At 45.3% G+C, this 17,382-nt stretch overlaps 1 protein-coding gene across 3 annotated transcripts in view; it reads right to left on the reverse strand.

Annotated features, from left to right (window-relative positions):
• SSH2 (slingshot protein phosphatase 2) overlaps window positions 1-17,382 on the reverse strand; it is a 102,187-nt gene that overhangs the window by 18,905 nt on the left and 65,900 nt on the right. For 2 of the 3 annotated variants that reach the window (XM_067309782.1, XM_067309781.1), the window contains 8 exons: window positions 16,593-16,696; window positions 12,207-12,271; window positions 7,200-7,321; window positions 4,593-4,661; window positions 3,741-3,806; window positions 2,317-2,511; window positions 331-424; window positions 80-208 (listed from right to left, as the gene is read on the reverse strand). In XM_067309782.1, the coding sequence (XP_067165883.1) occupies window positions 80-208; window positions 331-424; window positions 2,317-2,511; window positions 3,741-3,806; window positions 4,593-4,661; window positions 7,200-7,321; window positions 12,207-12,271; window positions 16,593-16,696 (844 nt within the window). The remainder of the gene's footprint in view (window positions 1-79; window positions 209-330; window positions 425-2,316; window positions 2,512-3,740; window positions 3,807-4,592; window positions 4,662-7,199; window positions 7,322-12,206; window positions 12,272-16,592; window positions 16,697-17,382) is intronic. The other variant, XM_067309780.1, reaches the window with a different exon arrangement.

The raw sequence follows: 17,382 nt of genomic DNA on the forward strand, positions 1-17,382 counted from the left end.
CCCCTGTGTCAACCAAGACATGGTGAGAAGTGTAAGGTGCATTTACAGGTGTAACCCTTGAATTCACTGTTAAACTCACCAAAAAGACATGATCAAATATCTGAGTGGGGCTGTCCATCTGCCCAAGGATCACTATCATTTCATTGTCAATGAACTCCTTGAACTCCCGCAGGTTACACACCATCTGCATCTCCAGCTCTGTGCGTATCTGAGTGAGGAAAACAAGGAAACCACATGAAGTTTTTTGCTCTAGTGTTTCCTCACAGCATAAAGTATAGAGCTCTCTACTTTGTGCAACAGCACTTCTAGTGCTGCTCTTCCACCACTCACCTCTTTTGACGTGATGTTTTCCAAATCTTTCTGCATCATTATCTCCCTTAACTTGGTCTTAATTAGCCGTTCTGTGCGCTCCCGCTCTGTTGGGCTATCAGAAGGAAGGAACAGAGTCATGGGGAAAGGAAATGAACTGGACTCATGACACTTTTTAAACTGGTATTGTTTAGACTGGATACTCTGCAGAGTCTCAGACACTCATGCTACTTCCCCCAAGCAGCTCCTCAACTGGGAGGAATTCAGGTGACTGTAAAGCCCAGTTTGGATTCCCAGCTGTATGTGAAACAGAGACCAACTGAATGTGCCTAATCCATTGTAGTCATTCAGAGAACCTCTGGTATTTGGTAAAATTTAAATTGGGAAGGCTGCATTACACTCACTGGAGCAATATCTAAGCCTCCCCCTACCTTTCTTGGAAAGGTAACAGCTCCAAAGCTCCTTACATGGAGAGAAGAGGGCAGCTAAGCCTTTGTGCATTCCTCCACCCTCTGCTGCCAGGGGCCTTATCACCAGCTGCAAAAATAGCCTGACTAACACCAGGGGAAGTTGCAACAGAGCAGCAGCTCAGAGCTGGCTCACCCATCATAGTGAGAAGGGGCCCAGCAGTAACATCTCACACTACCTTTCTGTCTTCCTGGAAGGCTGCCAGGATGGTAAATGCACAGAGACTTCTGCTTTTAGAAGCAGCTACAACTCCTCTTCAACTGGTGGTTCACAAATAAAAATCATAAGAGTTCCCGGTCCTTTTAACCACAAGCATTATTTCAGAACTTGATTAAGAGAGTGCTGTCTAGGTACCCCCAGGAAATCACTCAACTGCTGCCACTGGGGAAAGGGTGGATTACACAAAGTATATATATGAAAAGTTAAAGAGAATATTAATCTGAAAGCCTGCTAAAACTTTTCAGCCTTCTTACTTGTGCATTAAAAAACAATCAAGTGCGAAGATTTGTTCATATCTGAACTACTGCCTTAGCATTATTATTCACTCACTAAACTCCAAAAACATGAAATACCCAAGAGCATAAATCAACCAATGGCACTATTACTTTGGAAAGCAGCTGGGGTTAGTGAAAAGTCATTTCTTCTACTGCAAGCAGGGCAACTAACCCCTCATGCTTGGTGTCACACCTGGACACAGTCTACTTTGAGGTTATACAGTATCACTACCATCAGCAATTACTAGTTACAGGGGTTGTAGCTCTTGAATGTTGGTACAGCCTAGAAATTTTGCCTGTCCAAACTACGTACACATATACATCAGCTACTGTTTTGGACCATACACCACCAGACCTCCGAGCATTTAGCGGGAGGCAGTGTGGGACCTATATGCTGCTATTTCACACTTACAAAACTTCCCACAGCCAAGAAACACTGCTTTGCTCTTTCTCCCCATTCTCAGGTGTGCTAGCTGGATGCCTGCGAGGATGCTTCTGAGCTCAGTCTCAGAAGACCATGCCTAAACACTTCACTTCCCTGCAAAATTAACTGAATAAGGAAAAAGGACCACATTATACTAAATAGTGTGCTTAGACATGCTCCAGAGTAAAAGCAAAGTCCAGAGAAACCTGTTCCTTCCAGGAGAACAAGGGCTGGGAATCAGAGGACAAAACTAGCAAACAGGAAGGCCTAGGTTCTAGTCTCAGCTATGGCAGATGCCTCCAGGGTTTGGCCAAGACACCACACCTACCTCTTACTAGTAACACGGGACTAACCTTGCAGAAGCAAAGATCTGAGAGCAACAAGGAAACAGGTAAACAACTAGAGGTTGTACAACTAGAATGAAAACGGAGGTGGGAGGAGACAAACCTTAGCCCCAGGAGAGCAAATCCTCCACCACTGTTTACCTAACCAGGGGTCCGTTTACATCTCAGCAGGAAGCCTCCTCTCATTAGTACCTAATTAAGAGCGTTCCCCCGTGGCAATGGTCTCCTCTTCTGGAGACTGCACTGCTGACAGCTCAGCAGAGCAGAACCTACTTACACATCCGTGAAGAGGGCAGGCGAGTCGGGCCGGTGGGACTGCACATCTTGCATGGCGTTCCATTCGTTGACTGATGACTGGTCGGAGTTGATATGGCTCTCATAGTAACTGACCCACGTAAGGAAGAGGCTCCCTGGGTAGTAGTTGTTACTCCGGGCTACCTCACAAGCCTTATGTAAACTCTGCAGGGCAGACCTAGAAAGAGGAAAAATACCTCCAGCATTATCATTTCTTCCTCAGGATGGTATCGAACACAAAGCAGCAGCCAAACCCAGGATCCTGCTCGGGTGCCATCAGTTGGTACAGACCCCTGTGTTAAGTGCAGCAGCTCCCGTAGCTATCCGAGCAGGAGGCTGCCCTGCAAGGGTATGTTTATAGCAGCATGTCTGGGTTACCACACACTGCAAGAGCCTGTGTGTCCCCACTGAAGCGCACTAAGACAAGGCCTTGCTGCTTGGCCTAGACAGCAGCAAAGTCGCCTGCAATTTGGAGGGTAGAGGCACCTGTGTTCTTTGGCTCCGAAAACTGCTGTAACTGCCTGAGCCATGATTAAGATGCACAGAGTTTGTCTCCAATACAGGCAGCTCTGACAACTCCGTGTAATGGTGCCATCCGCTCCCCTGAGTGCAGGGCAAAGACACCCAAGAACAAGCTACGGAGAGCTCTGTGCCCAAGGGTTTAGGGCTGGACTCTAGTGAGGTGTTTAGGTGTCTGCCCTCCCTCTCTGCAAGAGGGATGTTAGAAGTTTCTTCAGCTGCTGCTCGGAAACAAATCCCCCTCTCCTATTTTTAGCCTGTTTTAAATCTTTGACTGGGATCAGAAAGATCCAGGTCAAAATCACTGGGGTGACACAGAAGCACGACACCCTGACAGGGGATGTATTTCTGCAATGCAAAGAAGCTTGAGCCAGAAATACTTTAATGGCCACTACATTCTAACACAAACCACCCTAAAAGGAAAGAAAAATGCAGGCAGCTTCTCTCTCCTTCTCGCTATCACAATGACCATGTCTCACTGGAGACAGAGTCTCCTAAAATACATACAGTGAATATTTCCTTTTTTATGATGAATAAAAAAATATTCAGTTGTATTTCAAACACGCCTATATCAACAGCAAATTCTGCTTTGGAGAGACATTCAAAGCAGCGGCCCTTTGCAAAGAAAATTACCCTATTCCCTCCCATCCCCACTTCAGACGAAGGCATGGCTACTGCAGTATTATAAGCTCAACGCTGTATACCAGCACTTGCAGGTATTTTTATGTTGGTATCAAGCTTTCTTCTCTGTCTCGCAAGGAGACTTCTGGATGCCCAAGCAGGTCTCAAGATACCAATAATGCAAAGTAGCACCTGCTTTTTAGAAGTCCAAGCAGCCAAAACACCTTGGAAAAAGGATCACTGGGACAGATTATAGTAAGTGCTTACCACATTGCCTGTACAGACACTGGCTTGAATATATGAACCCTGTTATCTGTCGATACGCTGAACCCGCTGGAGAGAAGAAAAAAAAACACAGTAAAAATGTGTCCCCAAAGCAGCTTTTCAGCTAATAACTGATTGTAGCAGATTAGAACAGCAAAGGAGCAGCCCTATGCATACACTTGCTTTGCTGAGTTCAGCTAGCGAACAGATCAAAATAGCACACTAAAAGCTCTAAGATGACTCTTTTTTTAAGCGGCCACTGTTCAGGAATGAAACTAAGACAGTAGGACAGTGCTTGGGTGTGCTGTTTACCTTGGCAACACAAATTCAGCGCCACAGCTGGGAGCAACAGAGTGCAGCTAAAGTGATCCTGGGGCAGCTACCAAGGAAGAAAAAGTCATTCCAAGCGCTGCACTGGACAGCCTTTGTAACTGGCACAAACAGGAGTTTGCAAGTCAGGTGTCTATTTGGCAGAGAAACATCATTCTTACTTTATATTCAGCAAAACGCTGCTGCAAGCGCTATGGAGGAATACATAATAGGATCCCTGTAAGAAGCTTTCACTACACACCCACTCACCAGTAAAAGCTCCTTTACTCTAGCTTAAACACACACATGAGCCACTGTCTCACTGTATATTTATTCACAGATAAGTGAATTATTGGGGTTCCCTGCCACAACTACTGTGATTTAGGGCCTGTGAGCCTACTAACCCGATACAGGTCAACAGCAGGAGGCCTGATGGACCTGCCAGGGCTCTGAAATCATTTGAATCCTTCTCCATACACAATGCTCCCAGCTAACGCAACCTGTAGCCCCTCTGCTATTGACCTAGAACATACAAAAGACACTCACCCATCTCCATCCAGGTGGATCAAGGTGTCACTCCACAGCGGCAGCACCAAACCCATCGTACAAGTGCTACTGTAATAAAAGAGAAGGTCAGACCATCTACTACAGCACCATGCAATTACTCTAATTTCACAGGAATGGTTGCAGATGTTCGTATTCATTAGAAAAATAAAATGAATAGATCCCACTGTTGCTTCAGGAACAAACAGAGCCAGTGTTGTTTCCTACAGGTGTCTGGCAGGGATTATGAACCAGATACAGTACACCAGTACTCCTTCAAGCAAGCTTATAGGGTTAACGCACACCCAGGAGAAGAGCAAACAGGACTTAGAAGCAGCAAGCTCTCAGCAGGTCAGAGAAGGCTCACAGTCTTCGGTCAGCTCAAAGCTTTCTTTACAGATTAGTCCCTCTCAGGCTCAAGTGGTTTGGCTCCAACTCTGATCCATAGCTTTGTTTATCTGTTAGCCCCACAGCCACAGCTGCTGGGAACGGGGATCGGTGTAACGCAATGCCGGGGTGACTGTCACCAGGGCAGGTTAACAGGCACAGCGGATCACCCACTGTTGACTCCTGCCCCTTCTCCCCCTCCCACACCTAGAGGCCAAGCACAGCAGCCAGCCAAGCCAGACACCTCTTGGCAATCCTGCTCTTCTCTCAGTTGCTTTGACCTCTTTGCCCTCGTAGTCACCTGCTTTCTGAGAGGCTGAGGAAAAGGCCAAGTTAAAAGCAGAAGTCAAGTGATAGAAAAAGGCAGGGGTGGGGAAACCCCAACACAACCTGCATCAGGTTGGCAAACGAAAACGCGGAATCTCATAAAGCCGTAAATCAGCCCATAATCAAAGCAGCACATCAAGGAAGAATCAGATTCAACTGCCTCCTGTTCTAATGCTTTGCACTAGCAGTTCTCCAATTTCCTATGATCCCTAACACCCACATCAGTCACTGCAGCTCATGAGAGGTGGGGGAAGAGGGCAAGAATCGAGGCTTCAGGGGGTCAGCAGACGTGAAGTCCCGTTACACACACATGCCTCGGAGTGACTGATGCCCAGCACAAGGAGACAATACCGCACACAGCTATTTCTGTTGACTACATGAGATGAGCTCATGGAAAGTCATGTTTTTAAAAGGCTTCCCAAGGTGGCCAGGGTATTTTTAGTGATACTTTTCAGCAAGCGCTTATCAGAGTCCATAGCAACAAATCTAAATTGAGTTATAAATACTGAGTGGGCTAGGGGAGGGTGTATCAGACTGACCATCCAGAACCGAAGTAACTCTAGGAGAAAGCTAAAAACGACCCTGCTACGTTATTAGAGACTGAATGCCAATGAGCTCTCAGTTATCAAAGGTGGCTGTGCGGGTATATCACAGCCAATAGCAGGCTCCAAGCTCACAGCACCCTGTGCAAGGACAAGTTATTCTTATACTACTATTCCTATACTGAGAGCATCTCTGAGCTACAGCTGTACACGCATGTACAGGAATGGACCCAGGAGTCAGTGGCAGCATCAGGCTGGTCCCCATTTTCAGCAGGCATCACCTGAGCTAAGAATCCAAACCAAGCTGCTTGAAATTAAGCATGGTCACTGTTGTGATTAGCAGCAGGCTACCTGAAGGGTCATTTATTAGACAAACAGTTCAAAATGCTTTCTAGTGACCCTACTAACTGCCTGAAAGTAATTTGTTTCAGCTAGGATTAGTAGCAAAATTAATTCCCGTAGCAAAGTTGTGCTTAAAGATAAGAGCTAGAAAGTAGCATGTGCATGCAAATTTCCAAAATGGGTTGAATATCCATATTCTTTTCTCACCTAGGCCAAGATTTACTTATAACTTTTTTAAGAGCCATGTCCCTCTGTGCCATTTTGCTCTCTCCAGAGTCCAATGTCCCCTTCTAAACTTGAAGCGTCTGTCCCCAAAGCTGCCGAGTGAAGCTGCCTCTTGGCTCCCAGTCACTCCAGCAGCAAAAGCTGCTTCCCCAGCCATGTCCTGCAGCCCTTTGGAGAGGTCAGCAGCAATTTAAATGAACTAAGTGAAAGCATTAAACCCTGGTGACAAACTAATGTCTGGGGAGAGCAAATGTTGTGTAACATCTGTCATCAGCAACCCTGACGTTCCCATCAGGCCCTTTGTGCCATGACCTTGGCAAGGGGCTGCCTGATAGTCACTCTCTTATTACCTGCTCTCCTGAACCCTGATGCGCAGCTTCTCTAATTGCAGCTTTTTGTCTCTTTGCAGGCAAGTCGTCTCTCTCTTGTCTACAGATGCAGCTTGGGGTCTCACCATTCAGAGATCACTTTGGGCACTTAATGTCATCACACCAGCCCAAGGCACTGAGGAATGGAGGAAATGCTAACCTGTGCTGTTTCCTTGCAGCATAAGCTGCACTCTGGGAATGAACCTCAGAGACCATCAAGATCTCAGAATTACTCCCTTCTCTCCCCTTTTCCATTTCCTTTCAGAAAAGGAAATTCTGGGTCTGCAGAAAGATGTTGGCCTGGAAAAGCTGAAGCAGTCTATCCCTAAAAAGCATGGACACCAGACAGTGGTTTCTACACTTTACTCAACACATCTGGGTGAACACAAGGATTTCCCCCACCCGGACACTATGAGTACCTGTCATTGGAAGAGAAATCCATCCCTAGGACAATGCTCTCCTCGGTGTCTTGTCTGCCGTTAGTGGATACTACCACCATGTATCTTGTGCGGTTCTGGTACGTACTTTCCAGTCTTACGGCCTAAGAAATGAAGAAGACGGATCAGCAGTGCAGACAGCAAAAGGCACACTATTACATTTACAAGTCATCTTTTCATGCTGAGTGACAGGCAAAGAAGCAGCGATGCAGTTTGCACTAGTATGGATGGCCAGGACTCCTCAGCTAGGTAACCAGCAGAGAATTGACTTACTCACACACAGTACTTTTCCACAACAGCTGGGATGTTCCTGGTGACTTCTGCACACCTTCCTGTAGGACTGCTCTCTCCCAGCAAGGCTGCATTTAAACAGCAGCCTATACGGCTGGCTGACACAGTCCTCTGACTGGTCCCAGCCTAGATAGCTTCATGCAGCATTAAGCATTCAGAGAGATGGATGTTGAATGAGCTCTGCATCTCACATAAGGCTTTGTTCAAAGAACCAGAGCTTTCCTTTACACTCCTGCATGTTACAATAGCTCCAAGAAGACTCTTTCCACCAATGTTCCAGACAGCTGGGCAGACAACTAGAGTCTAATTGATACGTGGTTTCCCATTGGCCCTTTGATTTTGTCAAGCAGCTTTTCCAGTGCAGAAGTAACCCTACTGTCTTATACCTGGCAGGAAAATAAAATTTCCCTATCGTTAAGCTGTATCCATCGTTGGATTCAGATTGCTCAGAAGAGGTGAAAGTCATTGTGCCTAATTGCTCCTATCCCTATCAAATGTACCCCAGTGCCAAAAGAGAGATCTAGTGGGACTGGCAGATGCCTGAATTTTCCCTCTGAACCAAATACTACTGACAGTGCTCAGATAGCAGCTGTCTGGCTAAGTTGCAAGCATCAGACCAACATCAAGTTCCAGAAAGGCTATACCAAAGTGTAGCACACTTCCAGAAGCCAAGAGCAACTGAGAATTCCAGTGGCCCAAGCAAGATTTCCTAAGGACAAACTGCTGCTCAATGAGGAGCCAGGGGAAGGGAGCCCAGACAAGCAGTGCATCTGCCTCTATAAGCTTTGCCCATACACATCTGCAGTAGGCAGTTTTTACTTGCAACACTTTTTGGACTCTGTTCCAAGCCACTTGCAGGAACAAGGACTTTAGTCACAGGATCCCAATTAGAGAAACTAGGACATCACTAAAGGAAGTGTCTTAATTATGTATACTGAATCTTAACTTTGCTTTGGACAGCCTAATCCAACCCTGGAATGCTGTCTAGCTTCAGCGTTTATTTTATTGCTAAACTGCTTCTTGAACTTTGAGCAGGGCCTGAAGAGAGCAAACACGGACGAGTAAGAAGCGCCGCAGTCTCAGCTTGCCCTGTGCTCTGGATAGACATATCCAACTGTCGCACCGGGACCCAGTTGCTGAATTCCTCATGACTGAACGGCTTAAGCTAGAATCAGTATTTGACATCTTTTACAAACAGAACCTGAATTCCTCAAACCCAGCAGCCCTGCTGCAGCCCTCGCACGCCACTGCTTGCTCAGACACACTCCCTGGAAGACTGTGGCAGTTCAGGGATCAGAAGGCTTGCTTTAAATAGTCATTTTATGCTTAAAAAAAAAAAGAAAAGAAAGAAAAAAGCTCACAAGATAACTACTGCATGGGAAGATCCCTCACAAGCAGGCTGCCTTTCCCAGTCCTGCTGTGGACTGCCTGGTAGTTCGTTCTAACTTGACCTTGAGGCCAGAATGGCATCTCCTGGCTTGGAGAAAGCCCACTCTTACCCTCCTTCACACCTTGACCACCCACTAGCCAGTCAGTCTCTACCACAAGCTGCGGCAGAATCTACAGCAAAGGTTAAAACAACACAGGGCAGTCAAAACAGAGGTTGCTATTTCACACGAGTGCTCTATTGCAGGAAACTATGCTGACAGCGGTGGGGAAAGCCTCCCAATGCAGCGGCTCTGGTGATGAGGGTGGAACAGCAAGTGCAGGCAGGAGACAGCATTGACTGTGCTTTCTAGACTTGTCTGATAGGACTGAAGACCAACAGAAACTACCCAAACGTTGAAGCCAGCAGACAGATGTGCTCTGTACAGCGAGAGACTGTGCCCCACCCCATTTCTTTAGGATAAGTCATGCTAAAACCAGGCTTCTTTTCTTTCTTACTCCTTGAGTCACTGGGATTCCTTTGGAAACACAGAGGATCAAAGTGGTCAGGCCTTCGAGGTGCGAATTCTGCCAAAGCTGGCTGTTTCTACAACTAACCGCTTGTAGCAAAACAGAAAGGGTGCTCTTCAACCTAGAAGAGCAAGCAATCACCAAGGTCTTGGTGGTTAAAGTCATTACCTACATTAGGATCCAAACCTCAAACAGAAACAAAAACTTGCCTGAAACCAGAGCAGCCAGCCAAGAGTTGTGCTGTGTCCAGGGCATGAACATGAGAGTTTTGTTCTAATTCTCTTGAGGCCAGTCCAACGGCAAGAGGATTAGCATAATCTAACTTACTTTTGCTAAACCAATTTGGCTAGCAGTAATTAGAAGTGTGGTTTCAACGCAAGACCCTTTAGAACAGGGCTAGCCAAACAGCGGCCAAAGGTCATGTAGCATCAAGTCATTGGGGGGGGATTTTCAGAGGAACAATTAAGAGAAACAGGACAAGGCTTATTGTGGCATTCTCTAGACCTAACACTTATACCCTTCCCACAAAGGGAAGAACCATCACTGGAGCAGATAATGCATTTTGCTAAGTTTACAAGAATAATAAAACAGTAAACTTTACATTCTAAACCAGCCAATCTCAAAAATTACTATTAAGAGTCATGACATGCCCATCAAGTCAGAAATCAGTCTCTAACCTTTTCATTAAGCACTAGCTTACATGCTCACTCAATAGAAGGAGCACAACCATTAACTAAAGGGTCTGATGCCTTTTAAATGAGGATATTTGAAATCACAGTCAATCTATGGAGGATGGCCTAGGTTCAGGGACAGTCATGAGATGGAAGGTTCTTTCTCAACAGTTCATCTACATAGAGCTAGCTTTCTCCTCAATTTGGGGAAGTTATTTATAATCTGTTTATGCACAAGAAGTCCTCTGTAGACCTTCCAGGGCTAGCAACATTTTTTAGTTTTACCTACACACAATCCAATTTTACCTTCTGCTGCAATCTTGTTTCATCAGAAGTATCATGTGATATTCTATCAATCCTTATCAACAGCACATTCTAACAGGTAAGTTCATGCTGATCTTTCATCTTTTTCATGCTACAGGACAGTAAGTGCTTCATACAAGAATGCATTTCTCACTGGGATATTTGATTTGAAGACTTTTAGAAGTCTTGTTTCATTATTAAATACATAAGCGAACAGCTCCCCACTCTGCCAAGTTCCAGGAGTACTTTTAATCAATTTGTACACTTCTAACCCATTTTCCCCCTTCCTGCTGATCTTACACTGGTACCATTGCTCTGATCCTGCTCTCATGAAAGGCTACAAAAACTCTGCCAATAGCTCCAACAGAAACAAGAGTTGTTCCAAAACCTAAGTGTAGGTTTATAGAGGATTAGATTCCTCTGTTGCCCTCTGAATGACAGCAGCCAACACAAGAAGAGAAGGCGTTTCTCTCAGTACTGTTTATATTTCAAATCTTATTGGTATCTGCTATTTTATGAGAGAGTCTATTGCAGCTCTGCACACCCTTCGTTCGTCAAGAATCAATTAGATTCAAGTAGACTATCGAACTTAACCTCATGCAAGATTTTAGCATTCCAAATGCAGCTCTGAACAAAAGGGTTTATGTCTCAGCCCACAAAGTCCTTATTCAGCTGTTAAGGCTAATTTGTCCCAAATCACACAATGTAGCCAGTGATATTACTGAACAATGACTGGTTCAATAGCTTCCAATGTTCTAACCCTGGCTCTGATTCTGCAAAGTACTGAGAACCTCCATTCCCATCAGCTTCACTGAAACGTTAGCGACTGCAAGGTGGGCCTGACAAAGTTTAGGAGTAGGTCCTTTGGTTTGCTTACAAAGATTGCTCATGGCAAAATATGTGGTCCTTTATGTGGTCCTTTCTGTGGTCCTTTTTAAAGTTAAAGCATTCTGTAGCATCCCCGGCTGTTTTCTAGGCATATCCATTAGATAAGTCTAGCTCCAGCAAAATTTATGAGGATTCTGCAAGCCAGAGGTGCCAGAATAACACTTCTGATGCTGGCAATCCTTCTTTGGACATACATTGCTAAGACGCACCAAGACAACACATGAAAGGAACTCCAAACTACTGAGTGATAAGAGATGTAGAGACATTGCAGTCATGCCTGACCTTGAAGAGTACTTCAGCAAGTCCTATGCAAATTCCTCACCGCTGCTCTTCAGCTTCTAGAGGTCTTTGGGACAGCACATTAATACTATAAACAGCATCACTTAATTTTCATTACATCATTAAAGGAGGCAACAACCCAGAAAAGCAGGTAGACAGGGATCAGTATGGGAGTGTAGTTACACAGGGATCTTACAAGCTTCTTCATGATAAGCCATTGCCTTTTGGGATGCAAAAATTTAGGAAAGCACAGAGTGAGGAAAACAGCTGAACTAAGGGGGCAGGGCAGGTGTTCACACTGGTCAGACATAAGTTACCGACTCCCGATTTAACTAGGACACCAAGTTAACCAAGTTAACGTACCCAGCTTCTCTGGCAATTGTTACAATACTTTTTGAGAGCACAAGTACTTAGTACTTGGATCAGACAAAGGCAGAGTTTTCTAGCCATACAATTTGTCTCTCTGGACAACCAAATAAGCTGGGCTTTCACAATCGGCTGCTTTTTTTCCCTTGTGGCTGCAAAGAAGTCTCCCCAAATTTGATGATGAAACCACTGGAACATGCACACACCACTGCTTTCATGAGTTACACAGATGTATTCGTCAAGTGGTATTTAACCTTCACATTTACAACTGCAGATAAGCAAAAAGCCAGCCTACCAGTCTGATGTTGTCTTCTGGGCGGAGCAGTATGAACATGGCCTGCAGGTGTTGCTGGAGATCCCCTGTAGGAAAGAGGGAAAGGTAAGGGCACGAAAAGCTTTAAATCACATGCAAGCTCCTGGCTTGTCCAGTCAGAGCAAACCTCTATCAAGAAACTTGACACGTCATTATGAGCATTGCCACTTCCACCCACCCGGAAATGACAAAACTTCTTTATGCCTCTTAGTCAGCTGCTTTTTGCTCTCTGTACTCACCTGTTCCCATCTAACCACGCTTTCTCCTAACTTCTGTCACCCTTTCAACAGCAGGAAGAAGTGTTTCAGTATTATTCGTTCCTTTAAACGCCAAGGCAAGCTAGGTAGAAATGGCCCCCACCCCATGGTTCAGCATCCCATACTACCATGTGGTTCACCAAACCAGGAATCTTTCACTGGTTTTACATCGACTTTTTAGGTAGTGCAGAACTCCCACCTAGATAAAAGTATCCCCTTTGAAATGAGATTCAGTCCCATCTTAGAGCAACATGTGCTCACATTTGCTTATGTGCCAGCCCCACCTAAAGGTCTCTAAAAATTGCCACCTGAAAAAAATCAAGAAACCATACTTCTTCCTTGAAAGTGCTTACTACTGCTTTATTGGTGAGGCTGAGGAAGGCTGAAAGCAGAAATCACTGTTAACGCAGCAACTTAAAAGCCTTCTTAAAGAGAGCTGGGTAGTGCAGGTTCCTAAACCAGCAGCATTTGAAAGACAAAAGTGAGACTCCTTTCCCTTTGTCCTGCTGCACAGGCTTTGCAGCACCACTCCCTGGCCCGTGGTCGGCAAGGGGTTTCTCTGCTAAGCACATCACCCTCAGAGTGTCAGTAAGCAACAACACCTCCAGCAATAGGCTGTTTTTTCAATCATTACCTGGAAAATGAATTTGCATTCCCAGAAAGGAGAGTGGAAGGCTGCCAGGTGGCACAAATCAGCAAGAAGAGGAGTCTTTGCTCTGCCACCTTCTCCCACTCCTACACAGATGGGAAGCTAAGTTTAGGTAACACTGCAGGGAAGAGCATGAATGTTGGAGCAAGTATCCAGTGCAAGGTTTCATGGACTTTCAAAAATAAGGAGACACAGGGCATGGAGCAGCATCCAAAAATGCCACATAAGGGAAGTGGAAGAAAGGAAACATTGCCCAGCGAGAGCATCCTACCTAGCTGCCAAATGATTTTTATAGCTGATGGAACAGCAGGGCTGAAGAGCTGCTGCCGCCTCTCTCTCCTCATGGGACAAGCACAAGCCTGTGTGGAGTGGGCTACACAGGACAGAGCAATCTCTGCTCTCCCCTTCCTTCTGCCTTGAAACGCATGGAGAATGAGTCAATGCCCCAGGACTGCATTTCTACCAGGTGGGCGGTGAGAGTGGAGGGGAAGAAAATTTTGAGGCAACCAGCAGTGCTAGCAAAGTCATGTACAAAGCACCAGAGGAGGTGACAGCACCTGAAGCTACTTCCCGGCCAAGCACATTGTCCCCAGCGCTGGAGCAGCTGGCACATGCCTCCCTAAACAGCAATTATCCAGAGAGACAGTTAGCACAGGAAAGGCCACCTCATCCATCGGATGCTTGATCTCCCGGGGGTGCAGTGGGAGACAGGATTTCCCTGTGTCAACACCAGTACAAAATCTTGGCAATGACACTCAGTTGCAGTGGGTTTCAGATGCTAGCGTGGTAGGAATCAGAGAGAACGGTGGGTCCAACAGATAAAGGTCCCTTTGCTTCAGGTGGCGTCTCCTGCCTGCAGCTTGGAAGAGCCCAGGATGTATTTGACTCATGAGGTATTCACATATGTTAAGCAGCTTGAAATGAAAGACGCGTCACCTCAGTTTTTCTGCTTCACCTCCCTGAAAGAACAGTTCCCATCTATTGCTGCCACTAATTCAACACCAGAAATCACTTTTACGAGATGAAGCTCCCAAAGATAAAATACACCACCAGAACTACTGGATTCTCTCAATACTTAAAAAAAAAAAAAAAAAAAAAAAATATCTAAGTGGGTCTCCCTTTCTGCAAGACTCAAGGAGCTCCACTAAACCTCATCCTCAGAAAGTTTATCGCAGTCCTCCATTCCCCTGCTGATTACCAGCCTGTCCCACCAACCTTGGAAGCTCTAGAGCTAGAAAGTAAGGCACCACTTCCTTGGCCAGCTTTACACTGCTTGCAGTATTTTCAGCCCTGAACACACAAGGCATTCTGTAAGCTTGCTGGATTAAGAAAAAGTAAAAGGAAAGGTTTTAGTGTGCCAGAATCAGCACAAAGATTCCTGTCCTATGAAGAGCCATGAGCTCTGCTGGCATTCATGGCACGTCTGCTGCTTCCCTATCACAATGTCCAGCAACAAGCAGATGCTTTTGTTTCCTCTGAGCTGGCAGGCTAGGTCCAAAGCATCAGCTAGGAAGGGATCTTAAGCTGACTCATAGTATCCTAGAGATGGCAAAAGCTCCAGGAAAGTTGCATTCTTTTCTGGCCTTCTCCAATGCTGTCAGAGTGCAAAAGCAAAGCCCACTAACCTACAGAACAGAGCCAGTTTGGCAGGTGGCACAGAGCTCAGGACCGCCTGGGAGATGAGCATGGACAGCTGGTACCTTATCTAGTCAATCTGCCAACTAATGTTTTATATTTCTGAAGATAATACAATTAAAGAAATGGGTGTGGGCATTCATTATTTCCTGTTACGCATTTACTTTTTTATGCTGGATTCTAGCACCTCTTGAATTCAGGAGGTCAGAAAGGTTAGGGAACCTTCCTAGAAACTGCTCTAACAGCCACTTGAAACACTATAGCATCCACAGGCAGCAATTTCATACTGGAAAGCTATGCCCACTCCCCACCCCCTTCCAATTTTGTGTGCCAGAGTTAAATCACATGACACTTACAGGGGAACAGAAGTTGAGCACAGATTATCAGAGGCCAAGAAAGGAGAGTTTTCTTTGCCACAGACTCTGCTAGCTCATTGCTGATGGCTGGTTCACCTCTCCATCACTGTTTTAAATTGGGGTAGCACAGGCATTTTGCTTAGGAAGGAGACAGACTGATCTCTTGGTGTCTGCTGGCACATACTGAATGTTAGAAAAGTTAACAGAAATGTGGTGCACATTCTCATACAAAAGACACTTTTCAGTGAGATCTCCAAGTGCCTTAAAAAATACCGTACCATCAATATCACTTAACAAGCTAGGACAGTGAGGAAAGGAGAAGTACTGATGCCTTGCTAAACCTCACCCCCTAAGTTGAAGAGACTGGAATAAAAAAAAATCTTCTAAGAACAAAAATCCCATCCCTCAGGCAAACCAGCCTCTCTGAATACAGAACATCTTGCTGTAAGCAATTACAACACAGCAGATTTGCTTTCTTGGCAGCCTGGCTTCTAAAAGCTCTGTGCTGATTAGACAAGCGACTTTGTTTTCCACCAAGCTTTCCCAACCTCATGCAAGTCAGCTGTAGCATGCAGAATCCAAGGCAGCAAAGAGACTCAACGCTGTTCATGCTGCCTTGCATAGGTTCACAAGGAAACCCATCATGCTTTTTGGTAATGGACAAAATTGAATCCAGCCTCTCTGTTTTTCTCTCTGCTCCACAGGCAAATCTGAAATACTCAACATTATTTTTTTCCTGGTGATTGTTTAATGGAAGGGAAAAACCCCATGCTATCTGATCCCTGTAAAGCACCATCCATGAATAAGCACCACACACACATTGAAAAACAACCTTCCCTGAAATGTTTGAGTTTCATTATTCAGACTGACCTTTCAAACAAAGAAATCAAAGCACAAAACAAATTAAACTCCAGGAGATAAAGGGGGTGGAATTCTGACTGCCTCCGTATTATTCACACTGTTCGCAAGTTGGAGGAGTCACACTCATTCTGCTCAGAGGTTTCTTTACCACCATGCAGAGGTAAGTTTCCTTCCTTTCTTCCATCATAAGAGGTTGGTTTCAGATCAGGAATGACAGTTACTCACTCCATAGCATAACCTCAAGTTTTCCAGTGCAATGCACAAAGGTTTTGAGCACGACCGTCCATCTCCACTCTCATGCAGAAGTCACAGGACGAGATTTTGGGGGACAGAGCACACGTAGCACTCCTGTTCACAACTCTCCATGATGTCACGACTGCTGCCATGAAGTCACTCATTTGTTTGATTTTGCTTGATAAACAAGGGAGTGCTGAAATCATCTTTTCTTCCAGCACAAAATATTGCAATCTTGAGATGGGGATGTCTAACTTTTCTGTTTTACACAAGGTGTGCATTAATGCACCTTATTTGATGTGAAAGAACTCAAGGAAGGTGAAGTCAGAAACTGAGTGAGCAGAGGACCCTCAGCTGGTGGAGGCAACACACTTACCTGCATGCTTGTTGCGCCTGTGGCTGATCCGGGGAGTAGAAGACCCATTTCCTCGTGGCAGGAAGAGTGCTGCACCTTTCACAGTGAGGAAGCTTTCGCTGATGCTGCCAAGGGAAGAGACAAACCAGTGAACAAGGAAAACTTGATAGAGCTGGCTTTAAAAGGAGAAAAGCAAGAGAACAAGAGAGGTTCCACTCTTTCAATGAATGGTCTGTTATTCTGCAAAGAAGAGATTTAGACCCAAACCATTCTGTTGGTAAAGGACTTTTTTCTCTTCTTCTTTCTCATAGAAGTACTGCAAACATTCAAAGCATAACTGAGAACAGCATAAACAGAGAAATTCTGAAAAGCAGAACATGTCTGGTATCGTTCTGCCTGCAGAGGTGGGACCTGAGGGATTAACCTGCGGCTATGTTTTTGATTTGAAAGTCAAGGTGAGAGATCCACATTTCTAAATGGTGATTAATACAACAGGCCCACGCACCCCTGTCATGATGGATCCTGTTAACCCTCTGCGTTGTGGTTCAGACCCAGCTGATGCCTCGTAGAAACAAATGTCTCCCTTCAGTAGTTAGTGCAAGCAGAATCAGCACGCATAACAGATTACGAGACCATGAAACTACCGTCTATGAATCATATGCTAAATAACTCACAAAGACTTTGATAAATTAAAACTGTAACGCTGTTGACTTCAGACATCACTTACTGCCTTGACTTTGCCCTTTAATCAAGTCATGTGAGGAGACAAGTTTGTAGAAAGGGGCAATAAAGAGTTCGCAAGATCTGAAGA

This window comes from Apteryx mantelli, chromosome 22 (assembly GCF_036417845.1).
Source record: "Apteryx mantelli isolate bAptMan1 chromosome 22, bAptMan1.hap1, whole genome shotgun sequence".
Taxonomy (NCBI): Eukaryota; Metazoa; Chordata; class Aves; order Apterygiformes; family Apterygidae; genus Apteryx; species Apteryx mantelli.